Consider the following 19104-nt stretch of genomic DNA (forward strand, 5'->3'; position numbering starts at 1 on the left):
GTAACGTTCTTATTTCATTTCTCTTTGTATGTCGGGCACTTCTCATAGGGCACATTTGTTTGCAGAATATGACTTGCTCTTTTGGCTTCTGGCTTTGAGGCCACTATTTGAGGTTTCTTAAATAGAGTAGTATTGAAAAAAATCCTCTGGTATTTAAAATTCGCTGGACATGGTCTTCTAGCCTGTAGGAGACAGAAGGAGTGGGCTCTGGCTGGTCTTTTCTCCTCCAGCAGGCTCAAGCTCTGATTTTTGTGTTTCTTGACAGTGTCTTTTTTTCTCAACTCCTGGCAGGGCGGACCTGCATTTTTCTCCGCTCTTGGAGTCAGTGTTTCCCATCATGAAGGTGCCTCTCTGCTACTTTGATTCTTGAGCCTTCTGAATAGTCTTCTGTAGGCTGAAGGGCCAGCCTTTGCTCTTGTGGTCCTTTGAGCTCTCTAGAGACAATCGAGAGAGAAGGTGTGTCTGTTTTGCTGGGGCTGCCATAATCAAGTACCACAGACTGGGTGGCTTAAGCAACAGAAGTTTATTTTCGCAGAGTTCTTGGGGCTAGAGATCCGAGGCAGGGTGTCAGCAGGGCTGGTTTCTTCTGAGGGCCCCTCTCCATGGCTTGTGGATGGCCGTCTTCTCCCTGTGTTTTCACACTGTCTTCCTTCTGTTTGCATCTGTGGCCTGATCTCTGCTTATAAGTATACCAGTCATATTGGATTAGGGCCCACCCTCATGACCTTGTTTTAACTTAACCCCTTCTTTTAAAGACCTTAGTTCCAGAAACAGTCACATTCTGAGGTACTGGGGGTTAGGACTCCAACATATGAATTTTGGGGGACACAATTCAGCAAATAACAGACAAATAGGACATTTCAGAAGCTTGAAACTGAGTAAGGAGAAAGAAATAAAAGGCAGCACAGTGAAACAGCCTCTGATCCTCATTTGGAGGCTTAGTGCTTCTCACTGGACAGTGCATGTAATGGCTCTTAAAAAAAACCCAAACAAAACAAGTTTTGCTTTACTTTTTTTTTTTTTTTTTTGCGGTACGCGGGCCTCTCACTGCTCTGGCCTCTCCCGTTGTGGAGCACAGGCTCTGGACGCACAGGCTCAGCGGCCATGGCTCATGGGCCCAGCCGCTCCGCGGCATGTGGGATCTTCCCGGACTGGGGCACGAACCCGTGTCCCCTGCATCGGCAGGCGGACTCTCAACCACTGCACCACCAGGGAAGCCCTGCTTTACTTTTGAGTGAGTGATTTCCATGGTCTTCAAGAATCATCCAAACAACGGTTTCTTCCTGTGTACTAATCAGCACCATATTATTTTTAAAAGGCTAAAACTTTGCAAGACAAATCTCAAGAATAAGTAAACATAGGAAACGTGAAAGGTGCCATGCATCTTTACAAATTGCATTGATATGTGCGAGTACTACTTAATCAACTTTTTTTCATAACCACTGGCTCCTTACATTTTGGCCACCTGGAACAGTGTTTTATGAGATCATCTTCCAGCCGTAACTCATGAATACCAAGCTGCTAAGGCAAGTTGGTAAACACTCACTTTTGTCAAACATTGTTTTTATAGGCAACAGGAATGCTGCTAATGTGAGTTAGCAAGGACTGTGAGTGCCACTGTTTGTTGACAGCTTTTCAGATTTGACTGTCTTGTATTTGCTAACATTTCGTCTCTTCCAAATAGGTATAAACGACCAAGGATTGTACAGAGTTGTGGGGGTGAGTTCAAAGGTCCAGAGACTTCTGAGTATGTTGATGGGTATGCCTCTTTTCTAATCATTTTCCATGCATTGTTTGTTTATGTCCGTTGTCTTTGCAACTCAGTGTTTCATATAATGTAACTTGGGAATCCATTCTTTTCTTCTGCTGTCTTGGAGTCCTTTTCTCCTGCGCAGAGACAGTTGGCTCAGAGAAGTCGGTTAGTGTTTGCTCAGGTCCCCCTTACTAAGGAATGGAGGAAGAAAAGAAGGCAGCTCATGGGTGAACGTCTTCTCCTGCTTGCTTCTCCCAGGGGAGTAGCAGCCAGGCCTCTGTGATTTGCGTGGCTTCCAAATTGCCCGTCCAAAGTCTTGACAGTACATTTGGTTGCACAAGACCACTGGGACTCGCTCATTTTTCTGGAGCTTCCACAACTGTCACTCAACAGCAAGGGTCTGATTCTCAGGGGTTCATTGGTATGCACCGTGGCTTGTTTGTAGTTTGCACCAGGCTGTTCTCCAGAACCATGCCTGCTCCATCTGTGCTGAGAACACAGTGTTCTTTGGCATCGCAGACAAGAGGAAGCCAGAAAGTGAATTCATTTCATTACCCCAGACGTTCTGTGAATGACAAAGCGCTTTTACATTACATTCTGCCGTCAGCTCAGTGCCACCACCTGTAAGAGGCCCTGCCCCTCCGCCGCCCATGACCCCAAAGCAGGCTGCCTCCTGCGGGGGTGAAGATAACTCATCAGGCTTGAGGGCCTGTGTGTCAAACCGATCTGTCATTACGACCTTGCTAAATATTAATTTATTTGATATCTCACTTTAATTAATCAATATTAACAGTGCCCTCAGGTATTCTGTCAATGCATTTAAACCCGTCTGCATCTTAAGGCATTGTCGCAAAGACTTACTTTGAGCAAGCATACACCGAGCTGAATAAAATCAGCCGGGATGTTACGGATAGCGTTGCTTGTTTGGCTGCGTTTGAATTCAGGATTTAATAAGCAACAACTCTTTTCTTAGCTTATTAACCACAGGAAAAATGCCTCGTCATGGCTTGGAGAGCCTTATTAGAATACATTCGCTTTCATGAGTTGTTTTCATTTTCTGCCTCTCTGGTTTAACTTGGGTATGCAATTTTGGCAGTCAGGTTTTCCTTTTTACCATTAGTGGGCTCCAGATTAAATAGACTCAGGTTGCCAGTGGTTCAGTAGCAGCTGGCAGAATTTAATGGGATGACAGCATCTGCTTTTAGTTAATTTTAAAATTAGAAACACTTCTCTCATTTCCAAGATGGTGTTATGGTGATTAGAACTGAAAGACTCTGTTGGTATCAGAAAGGGAGATTTGGCTGAAAGGCACACTTGGCAGTGAATTGGTTATAAGGACCCTGGCTTTATTTTATTATCTTCTCATTCATGTTCGAGGGCAGCTCAAACAAGCAGGTGTCCCTGTGGTCACCCTGAGGTGTTAAGCTGTCTCCAGATTTGTTCTTAAACTCATAAAAACCATATGATCATCAGCATCCCTGGACTCGGGTGGTGCTTTCCTCTGCTCACGGGAAATGTCCCAGGACAGTTCTGAACTTGCAAGGTGCTTAAAATATCTAAACCCTCAAAAATTCATGACCTGGAAAACCGTTTTCACTTTCCGTGAGGCTCAGCGTAGAGAGGTCCAGGACACAAGAATGACACAACCTCATTTAAGCTGCTGGCGAAAAGAAATGCTGTGTTTTCAGTAATATCATTCTGCAATCAGAGGAAATTAGAAAATTGACACAAGGGAAAGATACTGACTTACTGTTTTCTTATAAAGTAATGCATTTAAGGGAAGGGCACAGGATAAATTAATTTTACTTCATCTCTAAGTAATTCCTAGTATGAATTTAAGATGGTCAATCACAAACTTCGGATTTTTATTAGCATTAATATCATTTTCTTGTTACTTTATGTTACCAACTCAAACTTCAGCTCTTAACGAAAGAGATTTATTCACTATTTCTTAATGAATTTAAGATTACCTTAAGATGTTTCTTTCCTTTCTTCCTGATTCAGCAAGTGTTCAAACTGAACTAATTTATACCTCTTCCAAAAAAAGAATTTGAGTTTCTGAATAGTTGTGTACACACTATCCTGTAGATATTCATTTTCTACATTTCCCAACCTCTCTACATCGTTTCAAAGTTATATATGTTTAAGAGAAAAAAATTGGGTGAGTCTGCCAGATTTTTTATTTTGCTCTTTTGTACCAATCTGTTTTTTTCCCTCCAGTAGATAATTAATTCTGATAATTTTGTCCATTTGTGGTACTAGGAGTTATTTTTTAAAATTATTTATTTATTTACTTTTAAAAACCAATTTTTTTTTATTTTGAAATAATCTGTAGCCTGCAGAAAAATTGCAAGTAAATAGTACAATAGACTCCCATAATACTCCTTCCCCAGATTTACCAAGTTTTAACATTTTTAGGCAGTTATTTTTTTAAATTTCGATTCCTCCAGATAACGTTTATTTCAAATTTGGATTTTTTCAAAGTACTTTTTGTTTGGAATGCATTTTTCTTTGCAGAAATGAAAAGTAACCTAACTTTTTAACAATCTGAGATAAAGTTCCAAGTCGTTTTATATTTTTTGACAGGAACTTCTGTTTACTTTGGTTCTCTTTAGTGCTTGAGAGCTAATCATTTACTTTGCTATTATTTTTCCTTTATTGCCATTTTTACCTAAAATATTTTTGTATTTAAAATATTTTCAGCATTCTTTAAATACTCCTGTGTAAAAGTTTGTGGTGATTTCTAAAAGAAGGATGCATGCTTAATATCTCGCATGTTTTCTTCACTTGTGTCTCTATTGGGTGTGTTTTCACAACCTTCACGTTTAAAATTATAATAGAGAAAAATAGGTCTCCCTGTTCTTCTCCTCCTTCCCCTTCCTAGTCTTCTCCTTCCCCTCCCCCATTCCTTTTTCTCCCTCCCCCTTCCTCCGCTGCCCCTTTCTTCTCTCCGCCACACATGAAGAACTAACGGCAGCTGACCACCATTTGTACTCCTGCAGGTCAGGTAGAGGAGTGGGCAGCTGCCGTCCTCCCCTGGTGGTGAGAGTTGTTTGCCTTCTTGGTCATCTTCCATCCCGGGGGCAGAAAGTGGCGGTCTGCTGGATTTTCCAGCAGCCTCCTAGCTTTGCCTTGGACCAAGTTTCTTAAGGTTCGACAAGAACATGCCCCAGTGAGCAATTCCATTCCTTCCCTTTACAGGTGTTTTTCTTTTCCTTCTTTTTTTTTTTTTTTTTTGCTCTAACAGAGGGCACACATAGTCTGGTAGAAGTTTTGTTTTTTTTTTAGAAACTTGAAGCAGTGGGGGAAGGCAGGGAGAAATAGCAGATGAGGTGTCTTTGGGTGAGTCACGGTTTTTTAGTAAGTGGGGTGAAAATGTAACAGATGAATTATCGCGATTGGTAGGTTGGAACTCAGCTGAGTTAGAATTGTCCTGTGTTCTTTTTTCTTCTGCTTCTTTGGAATGAAAGCATCAGAGCAGGGAAGGGAAGGTGCTGGGAAAATGTGGTGGTAGCTTGTGTGCGCTGGTGAATTTTCTGTTTGTTTCTAACTTTAATTTGTAAAAATAGCTGGATGATTTTATTTATTTTAAGACAGAGAACCATAGAAAACCAGAAATAAGACTAATTTAGGGGAGTTTTACTATATGTTTACTTTGTTTGTAGGACTTTTCACAAAGAGTGAGGGAAAAAGGAAACTAATGTAGCTGAAAAAGATTCTGATTTTGGATTATAAAGAATATTCTCCAAACTCATTAAATCACTGGGCGTCTTCAAGTACTTTAGACTGGGACCCAAGTCAGTGTCGAGTAGGGTGCCAGCACTTTGGGCTGGGCTGAAAGTTTCCTGTTTCAAAAAAATGACCACTGGTTATAGAATTATGAAGCATTTACCCAAATAAAAAGTCAACTATTTGTATCTCTGTTCATTAGTTTAGGTTTTAAACTAATCCACAAGGTGTAGTGTTCCTTGGCCAGAAAGGAAACAGAATTTCTACCTTATTTATAGTAGAACATATATTCTGATTGAACACTCTAAATGCATTTTTAAGTTTGAATCCCAAATAAGTTATTAACAAATTTACCTAGTCCCAGTGCATCCACAGATTGTTAAGAGCTGCTAGGGATGATTGAGTTATTTGAAAACAGTGAAAATTTAATAGAGGATTAATACCATAGACATTATGTAGTCATTGGCTTCTCGTGTGACAGCTCCTTTTTATTCCATGAATTCAAAGGATGGCTTATTTTTTCATAGAAAGACTATGGTTCTCAAAATATAGAATGATCATTTGGTCAAAAGCTGAAAATAAAATATTTCCTTTAGAAGCCTCCTGGATTTTAAAATGGTGATTTGCTGGTAGCAAGTTGATTGAAAATGTTATCTGACTTGTATGAGATTTAAATAATTGACTTAATGAGAGAGAGAATATTCAGTTACTGCAGTAATTGGTTGGCAAAGCCTTTAGAACAGAATTATTTAGTCCTAGTTATAAAGGATTGCACCTTTAATCAGGGTGCTTAATTTGATTTCTTGAATGTATCTGTGGCTTGTGTGGCAAACTCAGTAACAAATGAGTTCTGAATTGTAGGAACCGATCAAAATGTAATCAGTGTCAATTGCCATTGTTGTAGTTTATTGCATATTGCTGTCAGTTGCTGTAATCAAGAGCTGTTGAAGTGCTTTGAAAAGTTTCCAGACTTTTGAGTAATCGACTTCATGTGTCTGATGTTATGGCTGTGAAATAACCATCACTTCCTGTTTTACTTTATTTTCAAAAAGTTTGAGAAATAACATTGCATTGTCACCCATTCTTTCCCATGCGGAAGCCTCAAACTTTTTAAGTGGCACGCATGACTTAACGTGGTGGTCCCATTTGGACAGGATTTTCTTTTTGAACTTTAGTTTGAAAAGGGTATACTAACAAGAAGTTTCCTTCCGTATATAGACATATACAGTGTAAGGGAGGAAAAAATACTGAAACGAGTAGTTTTTTTGGGGGGTCTTAGTTGAAACATCATTCTGGAGTGAGGGAGGAATAAGTGTTTTCCATAAATCTCTTATTTTCTCCTTTGTGTGGTTGGAGCGTAGAAACTCACTCCAGTTTCTGTTGATTGTTTGATGTCTTTCATCATAAGCCATTTACTGCTCCCTCCCATCGGTAGGTACCACTAGATATTTGAAAGGGCATTTGTAAGAAATGCATCATTAATGTACTTTTAGGACAAAGAAAACTAATTTAGAATGAATGTCAGAAGTGTTATATAGAGGCTTCTAGTAAATATTTCTTGGATGAATGTATAGATTGTAACGTTAATGTAAAAGATTACCCATGAAAGACTTTTTAAGTTTATGTGTCATTTCTGTTTTGGTTGATCATGTATTAGTCTTCAGAAACATAATATGATGAGTATAAACCTTAGAAGTGTGGGACCAGACTTACCATCCTTTTCCCCCACTGACTTCTTGTTCTTCTAATAGGAATTTTGCCATTAAGAGTACTGCCTGTTTCCCCTGTCATAGCAGTGTGATAGCAATCATGCCACCTGAAACAAGTTCAAATATATAGACACTGCAAAATGCCACATGCTGTAAGCCATGGCTACTGAGTAGTACCTTATAATAATAGTAGTAGTAGTAATAATAATAGCTGTACCTGCTTTGCAGTTGTGAATATTTAAATGCTCTGTCCAGTTCTCCCCTACTCCCAGCCCAACCCTTATCCTTTTACTTCGATCTTCACTACAGATTTTCTGAAGTGCTAGAAATGTCTGATAAAAGAATATGGCTTATAATATGATAAGAAATTATATGTAATGTTTTTATACCACAGAATTCAATATTTGTGGTTTGTCTGTTTAAGAATGAGCCATTTGGTCAAGGTTTGAATTATTTTTTTCTTCCTTGCTTGCTCACCAGATGTGAAAACCTGCAATGAGGTGGACCTGGAGAATTCTATAGATTGGGAAGTGAAGACAATAACGAGTGCCCTGAAACAGTATTTGAGGTGAGCTCTTCTCGGTAGTGGGGCGGGGGAAGAGGGGACTGTTTGGATGTTTAACACACAGCAAATGCAGACTCCGAACATGCATCTCAGAAGTCAAAGCTTATGAGAAAGGAGAACATTTATGAGGTACCTAATGATGTCCCAGGAAGTGTGGGACATATTCAGTGAACATCAGTTGATAGATAAATTGCAACAGAACAGAACTCGAATAGACTTGGGTTTTGAAATAGAGTCTCTTGTGGATGTGAGTTTTTGGAATTAAATGCTCTGAAACAGTAAGGAAAAAGGCTGTTTATTACATTCATTGAATCTTTTCTTTATGTTGTGGGCTAAAATGAAGATGTTTTAGTTTAAGTGTAAACCATGTGAACTTAAAGGCTTATAATGATGACATACAGATACAGAGTGATTTGAAAAGAAGTTTACTTGATGAGGTTTTTTTTTTTAAGATCAACTTTGAGTTACATTTACTATAGGAAGTATCTAGGATGAGAGTTTGAAAAGCTTCATTTCTTTGAGCATTCACCTTTCTTGAGAAAAGAAAGGAAATGAATGATCACAAGGCTTGAGGTTAGATGAAGGACAAGTGCACTGAGTAAAGGAATGGAAAACAGTCACGACTGTAATTCTTAGGCTGTGGGTCTGCTGGGGACTTTGCTTTTTGTCTGGCAGACAAATGGCACTGCTCCCCCATCAACAGTTCTTTTTAACCAACACACAGGATTGATTTTCAGGTAAATACTATTTGGGTTCCAACAAACACATTAGAATCAACTTATATTACATATTTTGTGTTTTAAAAAATTTGTATATTTAAAAAATTTTAAATTTATACAAGCGGAGAGATGAGTATAGTGACTCCTCATGGCCCCGTTATCCTGCTCTTCGGTTTTCAACATTCAACACTTCTTGTTTCATTAGTCTCTCTACTGCTACTTTTTGGAATAATACTTTAAAGATTTTCTTAAACGTATTGCTGCACTCATAAATGCTTGAGCGGGTATCTCAAAAAAGGTAAGGACTTACAAAAAAGGACGTTATAGAAAAGACAAAAAAAATATAATTATCATATCTAACAAAACGCGTATGATGCAGTACTCAATCTGTGTTCTATTTTTACAGATTTTTTTCAAAAACGTATTTTAATGTTTGTGTTAATTCCTTCAGGATTTCAACAGTGTCAGCGCATTTCATCTGGCTGATATGTTTTAAGTCGTTGTTCATTTGTGCAGTCCCCTCCCTCTACCCCGCCCCCCCGGCATTTAATTTGTTGATGAACCTGAGTCATTTTTTAAAGTAGAATTTTCCACATTTTAGATATGGCTGGTGATATCCTCAGGTTTCTCTGTTATCTGTCATGTTTCCTATGAGCAAATAGTTAAATCTATAGGCTTCGTTGGATGCAGATTTTGTTTATTTATTGCACGAATATATCATAGCAGTGCTATATTCTTCCTGTTGTGTTATTACATCAGGAGGCCTGTGTTGTCCAGTTGGCCCACTTTTTAATGAAATTAACATTTATCAGTGGGTTCAGGTGTGTGTTACCTATTTTCAAGTATTTTATTTAAAGAAGATATATTTTTTATTTTTATTATTATTTTTTTATATCTTTATTGGAGTATAATTGCTTTACAATGGTGTGTTACTTTCTGCTTTATAATAAAGTGAATCAGTTATACATATACACATGTTCCCATATCTCTTCCCTCTTGCATCTCCCTCCCTCCCACCCTCCCTATCGCACCCCTCTAGGTGGTCACAAAGCACCGAGCTGATCTCCCTGTGCTATGCAGCTGCTTTCCACTAGCTATCTATTTTATGTTTGGTAGTGTGTATATGTCCATGCCACTCTCTCACTTTCTCAGAGCTTACCCTTCCACCTCCCCATATCCTCAAGTCCATGCTATAGTACGTCTGTGTCTTTATTCCCGTCTTACCCCTAGGTTCGTCATGACATTTTTTTTTTCCTGGATTCCATATATATGTGTTAGCATACGGTATTTGTCTTTCTCTTTCTGACTTACTTCACTCTGTATGACAGACTCTAGGTCCATCCACCTCACTACAAATAACTCAATTTAGTTTCTTTTTATGGCTGAGTAATATTCCATTGTATATATGTGCCACATCTTTATCCATTAATCTGTCAATGGACAGTTAGGTTGCTTCCATGTCCTGGCTATTGTAAATAGAGCTGCAATGAAGACTGTGGTACATGACTCTTTTTGAATTACAGTTTTCTCAGTGTGTATGCCCAGTAGTGGGATTGCTGTGTCATATGGTAGTTCTATTTGTAGTTTTTTAAGGAACCTCCATACTGTTCTCCATAGTGGCTGTACCAATTCATATTCCCACCAGCAGTGCAAGAGGGTTCCCTTTTCTCCACACCCTCTCCAGCATTTATTGCTTCTAGATTTTTTTTTTTTTTTTTTTTTTGTGGTACGCGGGCCTCTCACTGCTGTGGCCTCTCCCGTTGCGGAGCACAGGCTCCAGACGCGCAGGCTCAGCGGCCATGGCTTACGGGGCCAGCTGCTCCGCGGCATGTGGGATCTTCCCAGACCGGGGCACGAGCCTGTGTCCCCTGCATCGGCAGGTGGACTCTCAACCACTGCGCCACCAGGGAAGCCCTGTTCCTAGATTTTTTGATGATGGCCATTCTGACCAGTGTGAGATGTTATCTCATTGTAGTTTTGATTTGCATTTCTCTAATGATTAATGATGTTGAGAATTCTTTTATGTGTTTGTTGGCAGTCTGTATATCTTCTTTGGAGAAATGTCTATTTAGGTCTTCTGCCCATTTTTGGATTGGGTTGTTTGTTTTTTTTGATATTGAGCTGAATGAGCTGCTTGTAAATTTTGGAGATTAATCCTTTGTCAGTTGCTTCATTTGCAAATATTTTCTCCCATTCTGAGTGTTGTCTTTCAGTCTTGTCTATGGTTTCCTTTGTGGTGCAAAAGCTTTGAAGTTTCATTAGGTCCCATTTGTTTATTTTTGTTTTTATTTCCATTTCTCTAGGAGGTGGGTCAAAAAGGATCTTGCTGTGATTTATGTCATAGAGTGTTCTGCCTATGTTTTCCTCTAAGAGTTTGGTAGTGTCTGGCCTTACATTTAGGTCTTTAATCCATTTTGAGCTTATTTTTGTGTATGGTGTTAGGGAGTGTTCTAATCTCATACTTTTACATGTACCTGTCAGATTCTCCCAGCACCAGTTATTGAAGAGGCTGTCCTTTCTCCACTGTACATTCCTGCATCCTTTATCAAAGATAAGGTGACCATATGTACGTGGGTTTATCTCTGGGCTTTCTATCCTGATCCACTGATCTATATTTCTGTTTTTGTGCCAGTACCATACTTCCTTGCTTACTGTAGCTTTGTAATATAGTCTGAAGTCAGGGAGCCTGATTCCTCCAGCTCCGTTTTTCGTTCTCCAGATTGCTTTGGCTATTCGGGGTCTTTTGTGTTTCCATACAAATTGTGAAATTTTTTGTTCTAGTTCTGTGAAAAATGCCGGTGGTAGTTTGATAGGGATTGCATTGAATCTGTAGATTGCTTTGGGTAATAGAATCATTTTCACAGTGTTGATTCTTCCAATCCAAGAACATGGTATATCTCTCCATCTATTTGTTTCATCTTTAATTTCTTTCATCAGTGTCTTATAATTTTCTGCATACAGGTCTTTTGTCTCCTTAGGTAGGTTTATTCCTAGATATTTTATTCTTTTTGTTGCAGTGGTATATGGGAGTGTTTTCTTAATTTCACTTTCCGATTTTTCATCATTAGTGTATAAGAATGCCAGAGATTTCTGTGCATTAATTTTGTATCCTGCTACTTTACCAAATTCATTGATTAGCTCTAGTAGTTTTCTGGTAGCATCTTTAGGATTCTCTATGTATAGTATCATGTCATCTGCAAACAGTGACAGCTTTACTTCTTCTTTTCTGATTTGGATTCCTTTTATTTCCTTTTCTTCTCTGATTGCTGTGGCTAAAACTTCTAAAACTATGTTGAATAAGAGTGGTGAGAGTGGGCAACCTTGTCTTGTTCCTGATCTTAGTGGAAATGGTTCCAGTTTTTCACCATTGAGGACAGTGTTGGCTGTGGGTTTGTCATATATGGCCTTTTATTATGTTGAGGAAAGTTCCCTCTCTGCCTACTTTCTGCAAGGTTTTTATCATAAACGGGTGTTGAATTTTGTCAAAAGCTTTCTCTGCATTTATTGAGATGATCATATGGTTTTTTTTTCCTTAGATTTGTTAATATGGTGTATAATGTTGATTTATTTGCATATATTGAGGAATCCTTGCATTCCTAGGATAAACCCCACGTGATCATGGTGTGTGATCCTTTTAATGTGCTGTTGGATTCTGTTTGCTAGTATTTTGTTGAGGATTTTTGTATCTATGTTCATCAGTGATATTGGCCTGTAGTTTTCTTTCTTTTTGACATCTTTGTCTGGTTTTGGTATCAGGGTGTTGGTGGCTTTGTAGAATTTGGGAGTGTTCCTCCCTCTGCTATATTTTGGAAGAGTTTGAGAAGGATAGGTGTTAGTTCTTATCTAAATGTTTGATAGAATTCGCCTGTGAAGCCATCTGGTCCTGGACTTTTGTTTGTTGGAAGATTTTTTTTGTTTTGTTTTGTTTTGTTTTGTTACGCGGCCTCTCACTGTTGTGGCCTCTCCCCTTGCGGAGCACAGGCTCCAGACGCACAGGCTCAGCTGCCATGGCTTACGGGCCCAGCCGCTCCGCGGCATGTGGGATCTTCCCGGACCGGGGCACGAACTCGTGTCCCCTGCATCGGCAGGCGGACTCTCAACCACTGCACCACCAGGGAAGCCCTGTTGGAAGATTTTTGATCACAGTTTCAGTTTCAGTGCTTTGTGATTGGTCTGTTCATATTTTCTATTTCTTCCTGGTTCAGTCTCGGCAGGTTGTGCATTTGTAAGAATTTGTTCATTTCTTCCAGGTTGTCCATTTTATTGGCATAGAGTTGCTTGTAGTAATCTCTCATAATCCTTTGTATTTCTGCAGTGTCAGTTGTTCTCCTTTTTCATTTCTAATTCTATTGATTTGAGTCTTCTCCCTTTTTTTCTTGATGAGTCTGCCTAATGGTTTATCAAATTTTTTTTTTGTCTTCTCAAAAACCAGCTTTTAGTTTTATTGATCTTTGCTATCGTTTCCTTCATTTCTTTGTCATTTATTTCTGATCTGATCTTTATGATTTCTTTCCTTCTGCTAACCTTGGGTTTTTTTTGTTCTTTTTTCTCTAATAGCTTTAGGTGCAAGGTTAGGTTGTTTATTTGAGATGTTTCCTATTTCTTAAGGTAGGATTGTATTGCTATAAACTTCTCTCTTAGAACTGCTTTTGCTGAATGCCATAGGTTTTGGGTCATCGTGTCTCCATTGTCCTTTGTTTCTAGGTATTTTTTGATTTCCTCTTTGATTTCTTCAGTGACCACTTCATTATTAAGTAGTGTATTGTTTACCCTCCATGTTTTTGTATTTTTTACAGACCTTTTCCTGTAATTGATATTTAGTCTCATAGCATTGTGGTCAGAAAAGATACTTGATATGATTTCAATTTTCTTAAATTTACCAAGGCTTGATTTGTGACCCAAGATATGATCTATCCTGAAGAATGTTCTATGAGCACTTGAGAAAAATGTGTATTCTGTTGTTTTTGGATGGAATGTCCTATAAATATCAATTAAGTCCATCTTGTTTAATGTATCATTTAAAGCTTGTGTTTCCTTATTTATTTGCATTTTGGATGATCTGTCCAATGGTGAAAGTTGGGTGTTAAAGTCCCCTACTATGATTGTTTTACTGTCAATTTCCCCTTTTATGGCTGTTAGTATTTGCCTTATGTATTGAGGTGCTTCTATGTTGGATGCATATATATTTACAATTGTTATATCTTCTTCTTGGATCGATCCCTTGATCATTATGTAATGTCCTTCTTTGTCTCTTGTAATAGTCTTTATTTTAAAGTCTGTTTTGTCTGATATTTGAATTGCTACCTCAGCTTTCTTTTCATTTCCATTTGCATGGAATATCTGTTTCCATCCCCTCACTTTCAGTCTGTTATGTGTCCCTAGGTCTGAAGTGCGTCTCTTGTAGACAGCATATATATGGGTCTTGTTTTTGTATCCCTTCAGTCAGTCTGTGTCTTTTGGTGGGAGCATTTAATCCATTTACATTTAAGGTAATTATCAATATGTATGTTCCTATTCCCATTTTCTTAATTGTTTTGGGTTTGTTACTGTAGGTCTTTTCCTTCTGTTGTGTTTCTTGCCTAGAGAAGTTCCTTTAGCATTTGTTGTAAAGCTGGTTTGGAGGTGCTGAACTCTCTCAGCTTTTGCTTGTCTGTAAAGATTTTAATTTTTCCATCAAATCTGAATGAGATCCTTGCTGGGTAGAGTAATCTTGGTTGTAGGTTTTTCTCCTTCATCACTTTAAATATGTCTTGCCACTCCCTTTTGGCTTGGAGAGTTTCTGCTGAAAAATCAGCTGTTAACCTTATGGGGATTCCCTTGTGTGTTATTTTTTGTTTTTCCTTGCTGTTTTTAATATGTTTTCTTTGTATTTAATTTTTGACAGTTTGATTAATATGTGTCTTGGCGTTTTTCTCTTCCAATTTATCCTGTGTGGGACTCTCTGTGCTTCCTGGACTTGATTAACTGTTTCCTTTCCCATACAGTTTTCAACTATAATCTCTTCAAATATTTTCTCAGTCCCTTTCTTTTTCTCTTCTTCTTATGGGGCCCCTATAATTCGAAGGTTGGTGCGTTTAATGTTGTCACAGAGGTCTCTGAGACTGTCCTCTGTTCTTTTCATTCTTTTTTCTTTATTCTGCTCTGCGGTAGTTATTTCCACTATTTTATCTTCCGGGTCACTTACCTGTTCTTCTGCCTCAGTTATTCTGCTATTGATTCCTTCTAGAGTATTTTTTTTTTTTTTTTGTGGTACGCGGGCCTCTCACTGTTGCGGTCTCTCCCCTTGCGGAGCACAGGCTCCGGACGCGCAGGCTCAGCCACCACGGCTCACGGGCCCAGCCGCTCCGCGGCATGTGGGATCCTCCCGGACCGGGGCACGAACCCGTGTCCCCTGCATCGGCAGGCAGACTCTCAACCACTGCGCCACCAGGGAAGCCCTCTAGAGTATTTTTAATTTCATTTATTGTGTTGTTCATCATTGCTTGTTTCCTCTTTAGTTCTTCTAGGTCCTTGTTAAATGTTTCTTGCATTTTCTCTATTCTATTTCCAAGATTTTGGATCATCTTTATTATCATTATTCTGAATTCTTTTTCAGGTAGACTGCTTATTTCCTCTTAATTTGTTAGGTCTGGGGGGTTTTTATCTTGCTCCTTCATATGCTGTGTATTTTTCTGTCTTCTCATTTTGCTTATCTTACTGTGTTTGGGGTCTCCTTTTTGCAGGCTGCAGGTTCGTAGTTCCCGTTGTTTTTGGTGTCTGTCCCCAGTGGCTAAGGTTGGTTTAGTGTTTTTTGTAGGCTTCCTGGTGGAGGGGACTAGTGCCTGTGTTCTGGTGGATGAGGCTGGATCTTGTCTTTCTGGTGGGCAGGTCCACATCTGGTGGTGTGTTTTGGGGTTTCTGTGGCCTTATTATGATTTTAGGCAGCCTCTCTGCTAATGGGTGGGGTTGTGTTCCTGTCTTGCTAGTTGTTTGGCATAGGGTGTCCAACACTGTAGCTTGCTGGTCGTTGAGTGAAACTGGGTGCTGGTGTTGAGATGGAGATTTCTGGGAGATTTTCGCTGTTTGATATTACATGGAGCTGGGAGGTCTCTTATGGACCAGTGTCCTGAATTCTGCTCTCCCGCCTCAGAGGCACAGCACTGATGCCTGGCTGGAGAGCACCAAAAGCCTTTCATCCACATGGCTCAGAATAAAAGGGAGAAAAAGTAGTTAGGTAGGTAGAAAGAACGCAAGAAAGAAAGATAGAGAGAGAGGGGGAGGGAGGAAGGGAGGGAGGAAGGAAAAGAAAGGAAGGAAGGAAGGGAGGAAGGAAGGAAAAGATAAAATGAAATAAAGTAAGGTAAAATAAAATAAACTTATTAAAATAAAAAATAATTATTAAAAAAATTTTTTTAATAAAAAAACAAAAACGGATGGGCAGAATCCTAGGACAAATGGTGAAAGCAACGCTATACAGACAAAATAACACACAGAAGCATACACATACACACTCACAAAAAGAGAAAAAAGGGAAAAAAAATATATATCATTGCTCCCAAAGTCCACTTCCTCAGTTTGGGATGATTCGTTGTCTATTCAGGTATTCCACAGATGCAGGTACATCAAGTGATTGTGTAGATTTAATCTGCTGCTCCCGAGGCTGCTGGGAGAGATTTCCCTTTCTCTTCTTTGTTTGCACAGCTCCCGGGTCTCAGCTTTGGATTTGGCCCTGCCTCTGCGTGTAGTTCACCTGAGGGCAACTGTTCTTCGCTTAGACAGGACGGGGTTAAAGGAGCAGCTGGTTCGGGGGCTCTGGCTCCCTCAGGTCGTGGGGAGGGGGTGGTACGGTTGCGGGGCGAGCATGCGGGGTCAGAGGCCAGCGTGATGTTGCAGCAGCCTGAGGTGCGCCGTGCATTCTCCCGGGGAAGTTGTCCCGGGATCTCGGAACCCTGACAGTGGTGGTCTGCACAGGCTCTCGCGAGGGGAGTTGTGGACCTCACAGGGAGGTGTGGTCGCACACAGGCTTCTTGGTGGCTGCAGTAGCAGCCTTAGCGTCTCATGCCCGTCTCTGGGGTCCGTGTTTTTAGCCGCGGCTCGCGCCCGTCTCTGGAGCTCTTTAAGCATCACTCTTAATCCCCTCTCCTCTAGCACCAGGAAACAAAGAGGGAAGAAAAAGTCTCTTGCCTCTTCACAGGTCCAGACTTTTCCCCAGACTCCCTCCTGGCCAGCCGTGGTGCACTAACCCCTTTAGGCTGTGTTCACGCAGCCAACCCCAGTCCTCTCCCTGGGATCCGACCTCCGAAGCCAGAGCCTCAGCTCCCAGCCCCGCCCGCCCCGGCGGGTGAGCAGACAAGCCTCTCGGGCTGGTGAGTGCCGGTCGGCACCGATCCTTCGTGCGGGAATCTCTCCGCTTTGCCCTCCGCACCCCTGTGGCTGCGTTCTCCTCCGCGGCTCCGAAGCACCCCCACCCCCGCAGTCTCTGCCCGCGAAGGGGCTCCCAGTGTGTGGACACCTTTCCTCCTTCACAGCTCCCTCCCACTGGTGCAGGTCCCGTCCCTATTCTTTTGTCTCTGTTTATTCTTTTTTCTTTTGTCCTACCCAGGTACATGGGGAGTTTCTTGCCTTTTGGGGAGGTCTGAGGTCTTCTGTCAGTGTTCAGTAGGTGTTCTGTAGGAGTTGTTCCACGTGTAGATGAATTTCTGATGTGTCTGTGGGGAGGAAGGTGATCTCCATGTCTTACTCTTCCGCCATCTTCCTCAGCTCCCAAAGAAGATGTTTTTAGCCACTGTTTGAGATTTTTTTTCTTAACCTGTTAAGTACAGTCAGTCCTCTGTATCCACAGGTTGATCCCACCTTCACGGATTCAACCAACTGTGGGTGGTGTAGGATGTTTACGGTCTACAGTTGGTTGAATCTGTGGAAACTCAGACCAGACTGTAGAACTTGAGCGTCTGCACATTTTGTTGCCCAAAGTGGGTCCTGGAACCAATCCCCTGCTTATGCTGAGGAGCGACCTTATTATTATCCCTGTTCTAGAAAGGGGTAAAATGAAGGCTAAATCAGTGTGCTTGTGTTTAGTTTGCCGCTGGTAGTGACTAACTGGTTCAGATGAGGATTATGGTAATATCTCATGAGCCCCAACCCTGGGATTGGAGTGTACACTTCCTGATGATAATGACATTTTATGTGGTTTGTTCATTGCAGTATCTCAGCATCTAGAGCTAACTCTTGTCACTCAAATACAAGAGCAGAGGTTCTAAACTGGGGATGCTTTTGGTACCCTCCAGCCCTACTCCAGGGCTCTTTGGCAATATTTGGAGACATTTTTGATTGGTAGGGTTGCTGAAGAGGGATGCTGCTGGCGTCTAATGTGTGGAGACCAGGGATGGACTGCTGAACACCTGCAGTGTGCGAGACGGCCCTCCCCTGTCCCCAGATGTGCACAATGTCAGTAGTGCTGAGGTTGAGAAAGCCTGTATTAGACGGATGAGGGACAGAATGGGTGAAGGCTATAAAAATAAAATAAATTTCCTGTGTTAATCTGACCAGCAGAGGATGGTGCCTTGCCAGGAAGTAGCTTTAAACCCAGTTTGCTGTTTGGTAAACTTATGCCTAGTACAGTTCAAAATGATTTGGTTATTGGTTGGAAGCTAAGGGCAAAAATCCAGTTCTTTTGTAGTACATTGCATGTGTTTTTTTTCCTGCTTCACATGATTCTTTCTTCCCTTGTTGGGGGAATTAGTTTAATAAACTAGAGGATCTTTTTCTGCAATACATACAGTTTCTTTCTGGTTCTTGATACTCTCTGAAGTTAGTTCCTTCTTGTCCCTGGTCTTGTGTTACTATTTCTGTCTTTTTTTTTTTCTCTCTATGTTGCTTCATCCTATTGAATTTCACTTTTAAGCAAACATTGCCTACAGAAGAACATTAGGAGATGCTATTATTGTATAACTTCACTCCTAACAATATGCACAGGCTGCCTGAAGGTGATAAAGTGATTATCATAAAATGGCAGATGCCTTGGGAGATTTGAAAGTTAGGTTGCTCTTATTTTCCCCTATGTTATTTTTAGCAACTGAAGATGCAGTAATTAGGATTTAATTAATAAGTTTTCAGGTGATGCACCAAATAGGAGAAAACTGAGGTTTTTATTTACCTTCATTTTGGCTACCTGGTTACTGTCAAGCAAGGGTGTTTCTTTTAGCACAAGAGGTAATACAGTGTGATGGTTTGGAGCATGGGCTCTGGAGCCAGCCTGCCTGGGTCACTTAGGGCACAGTGACATGAAACTGAATATAGCTTTTCTCACCAAAGAAGCTGTTGCCCTTGAATTCTTTTCACTGAAAATATTGGATCGGAGGTTGGAAATAGAAGAAGGGAAATAGCTAAACATTCCCATCCCCGCTCCATCCCCCAACAAACACTAGACTAAAATGAGGAGCAAAGCCTCCAGGGTCTGCAAGATAGAAAAAGATGTGCAGTAGACACATGTATGGCATCTCTCGTTTTCTTCTTCTGACTTGAGGCTAAGGTTTTTTGTTTTTTTTTTTAAACTAAAACGAGGGTTGGATTCCAGCCCTCTGGTTGATTTCCCATCTATTCCGACCATAATTTTGATTTCCGATATTGTGTTCATTTCAGCATTTTCCC

At 40.5% G+C, this 19104-nt stretch overlaps 1 protein-coding gene across 2 annotated transcripts in view; it reads left to right on the top strand.

Annotated features, from left to right (window-relative positions):
- The window catches only part of ARHGAP10 (Rho GTPase activating protein 10), a 333769-nt gene that overhangs the window by 194498 nt on the left and 120167 nt on the right, over positions 1-19104 (top strand). Inside the window, exons 14-15 of one of the 2 annotated variants that reach the window (XM_081245304.1) lie at positions 1685-1759; positions 7672-7759. In XM_081245304.1, coding sequence (XP_081101430.1) covers positions 1685-1759; positions 7672-7759 — 163 coding nt within the window. The remainder of the gene's footprint in view (positions 1-1684; positions 1760-7671; positions 7760-19104) is intronic. The other variant, XM_081245305.1, reaches the window with a different exon arrangement.

This window comes from Mesoplodon bidens (assembly GCF_964165515.1).
Source record: "Mesoplodon bidens genome assembly, chromosome: 1".
In the NCBI taxonomy this organism is placed as follows: Eukaryota; Metazoa; Chordata; class Mammalia; order Artiodactyla; family Ziphiidae; genus Mesoplodon; species Mesoplodon bidens.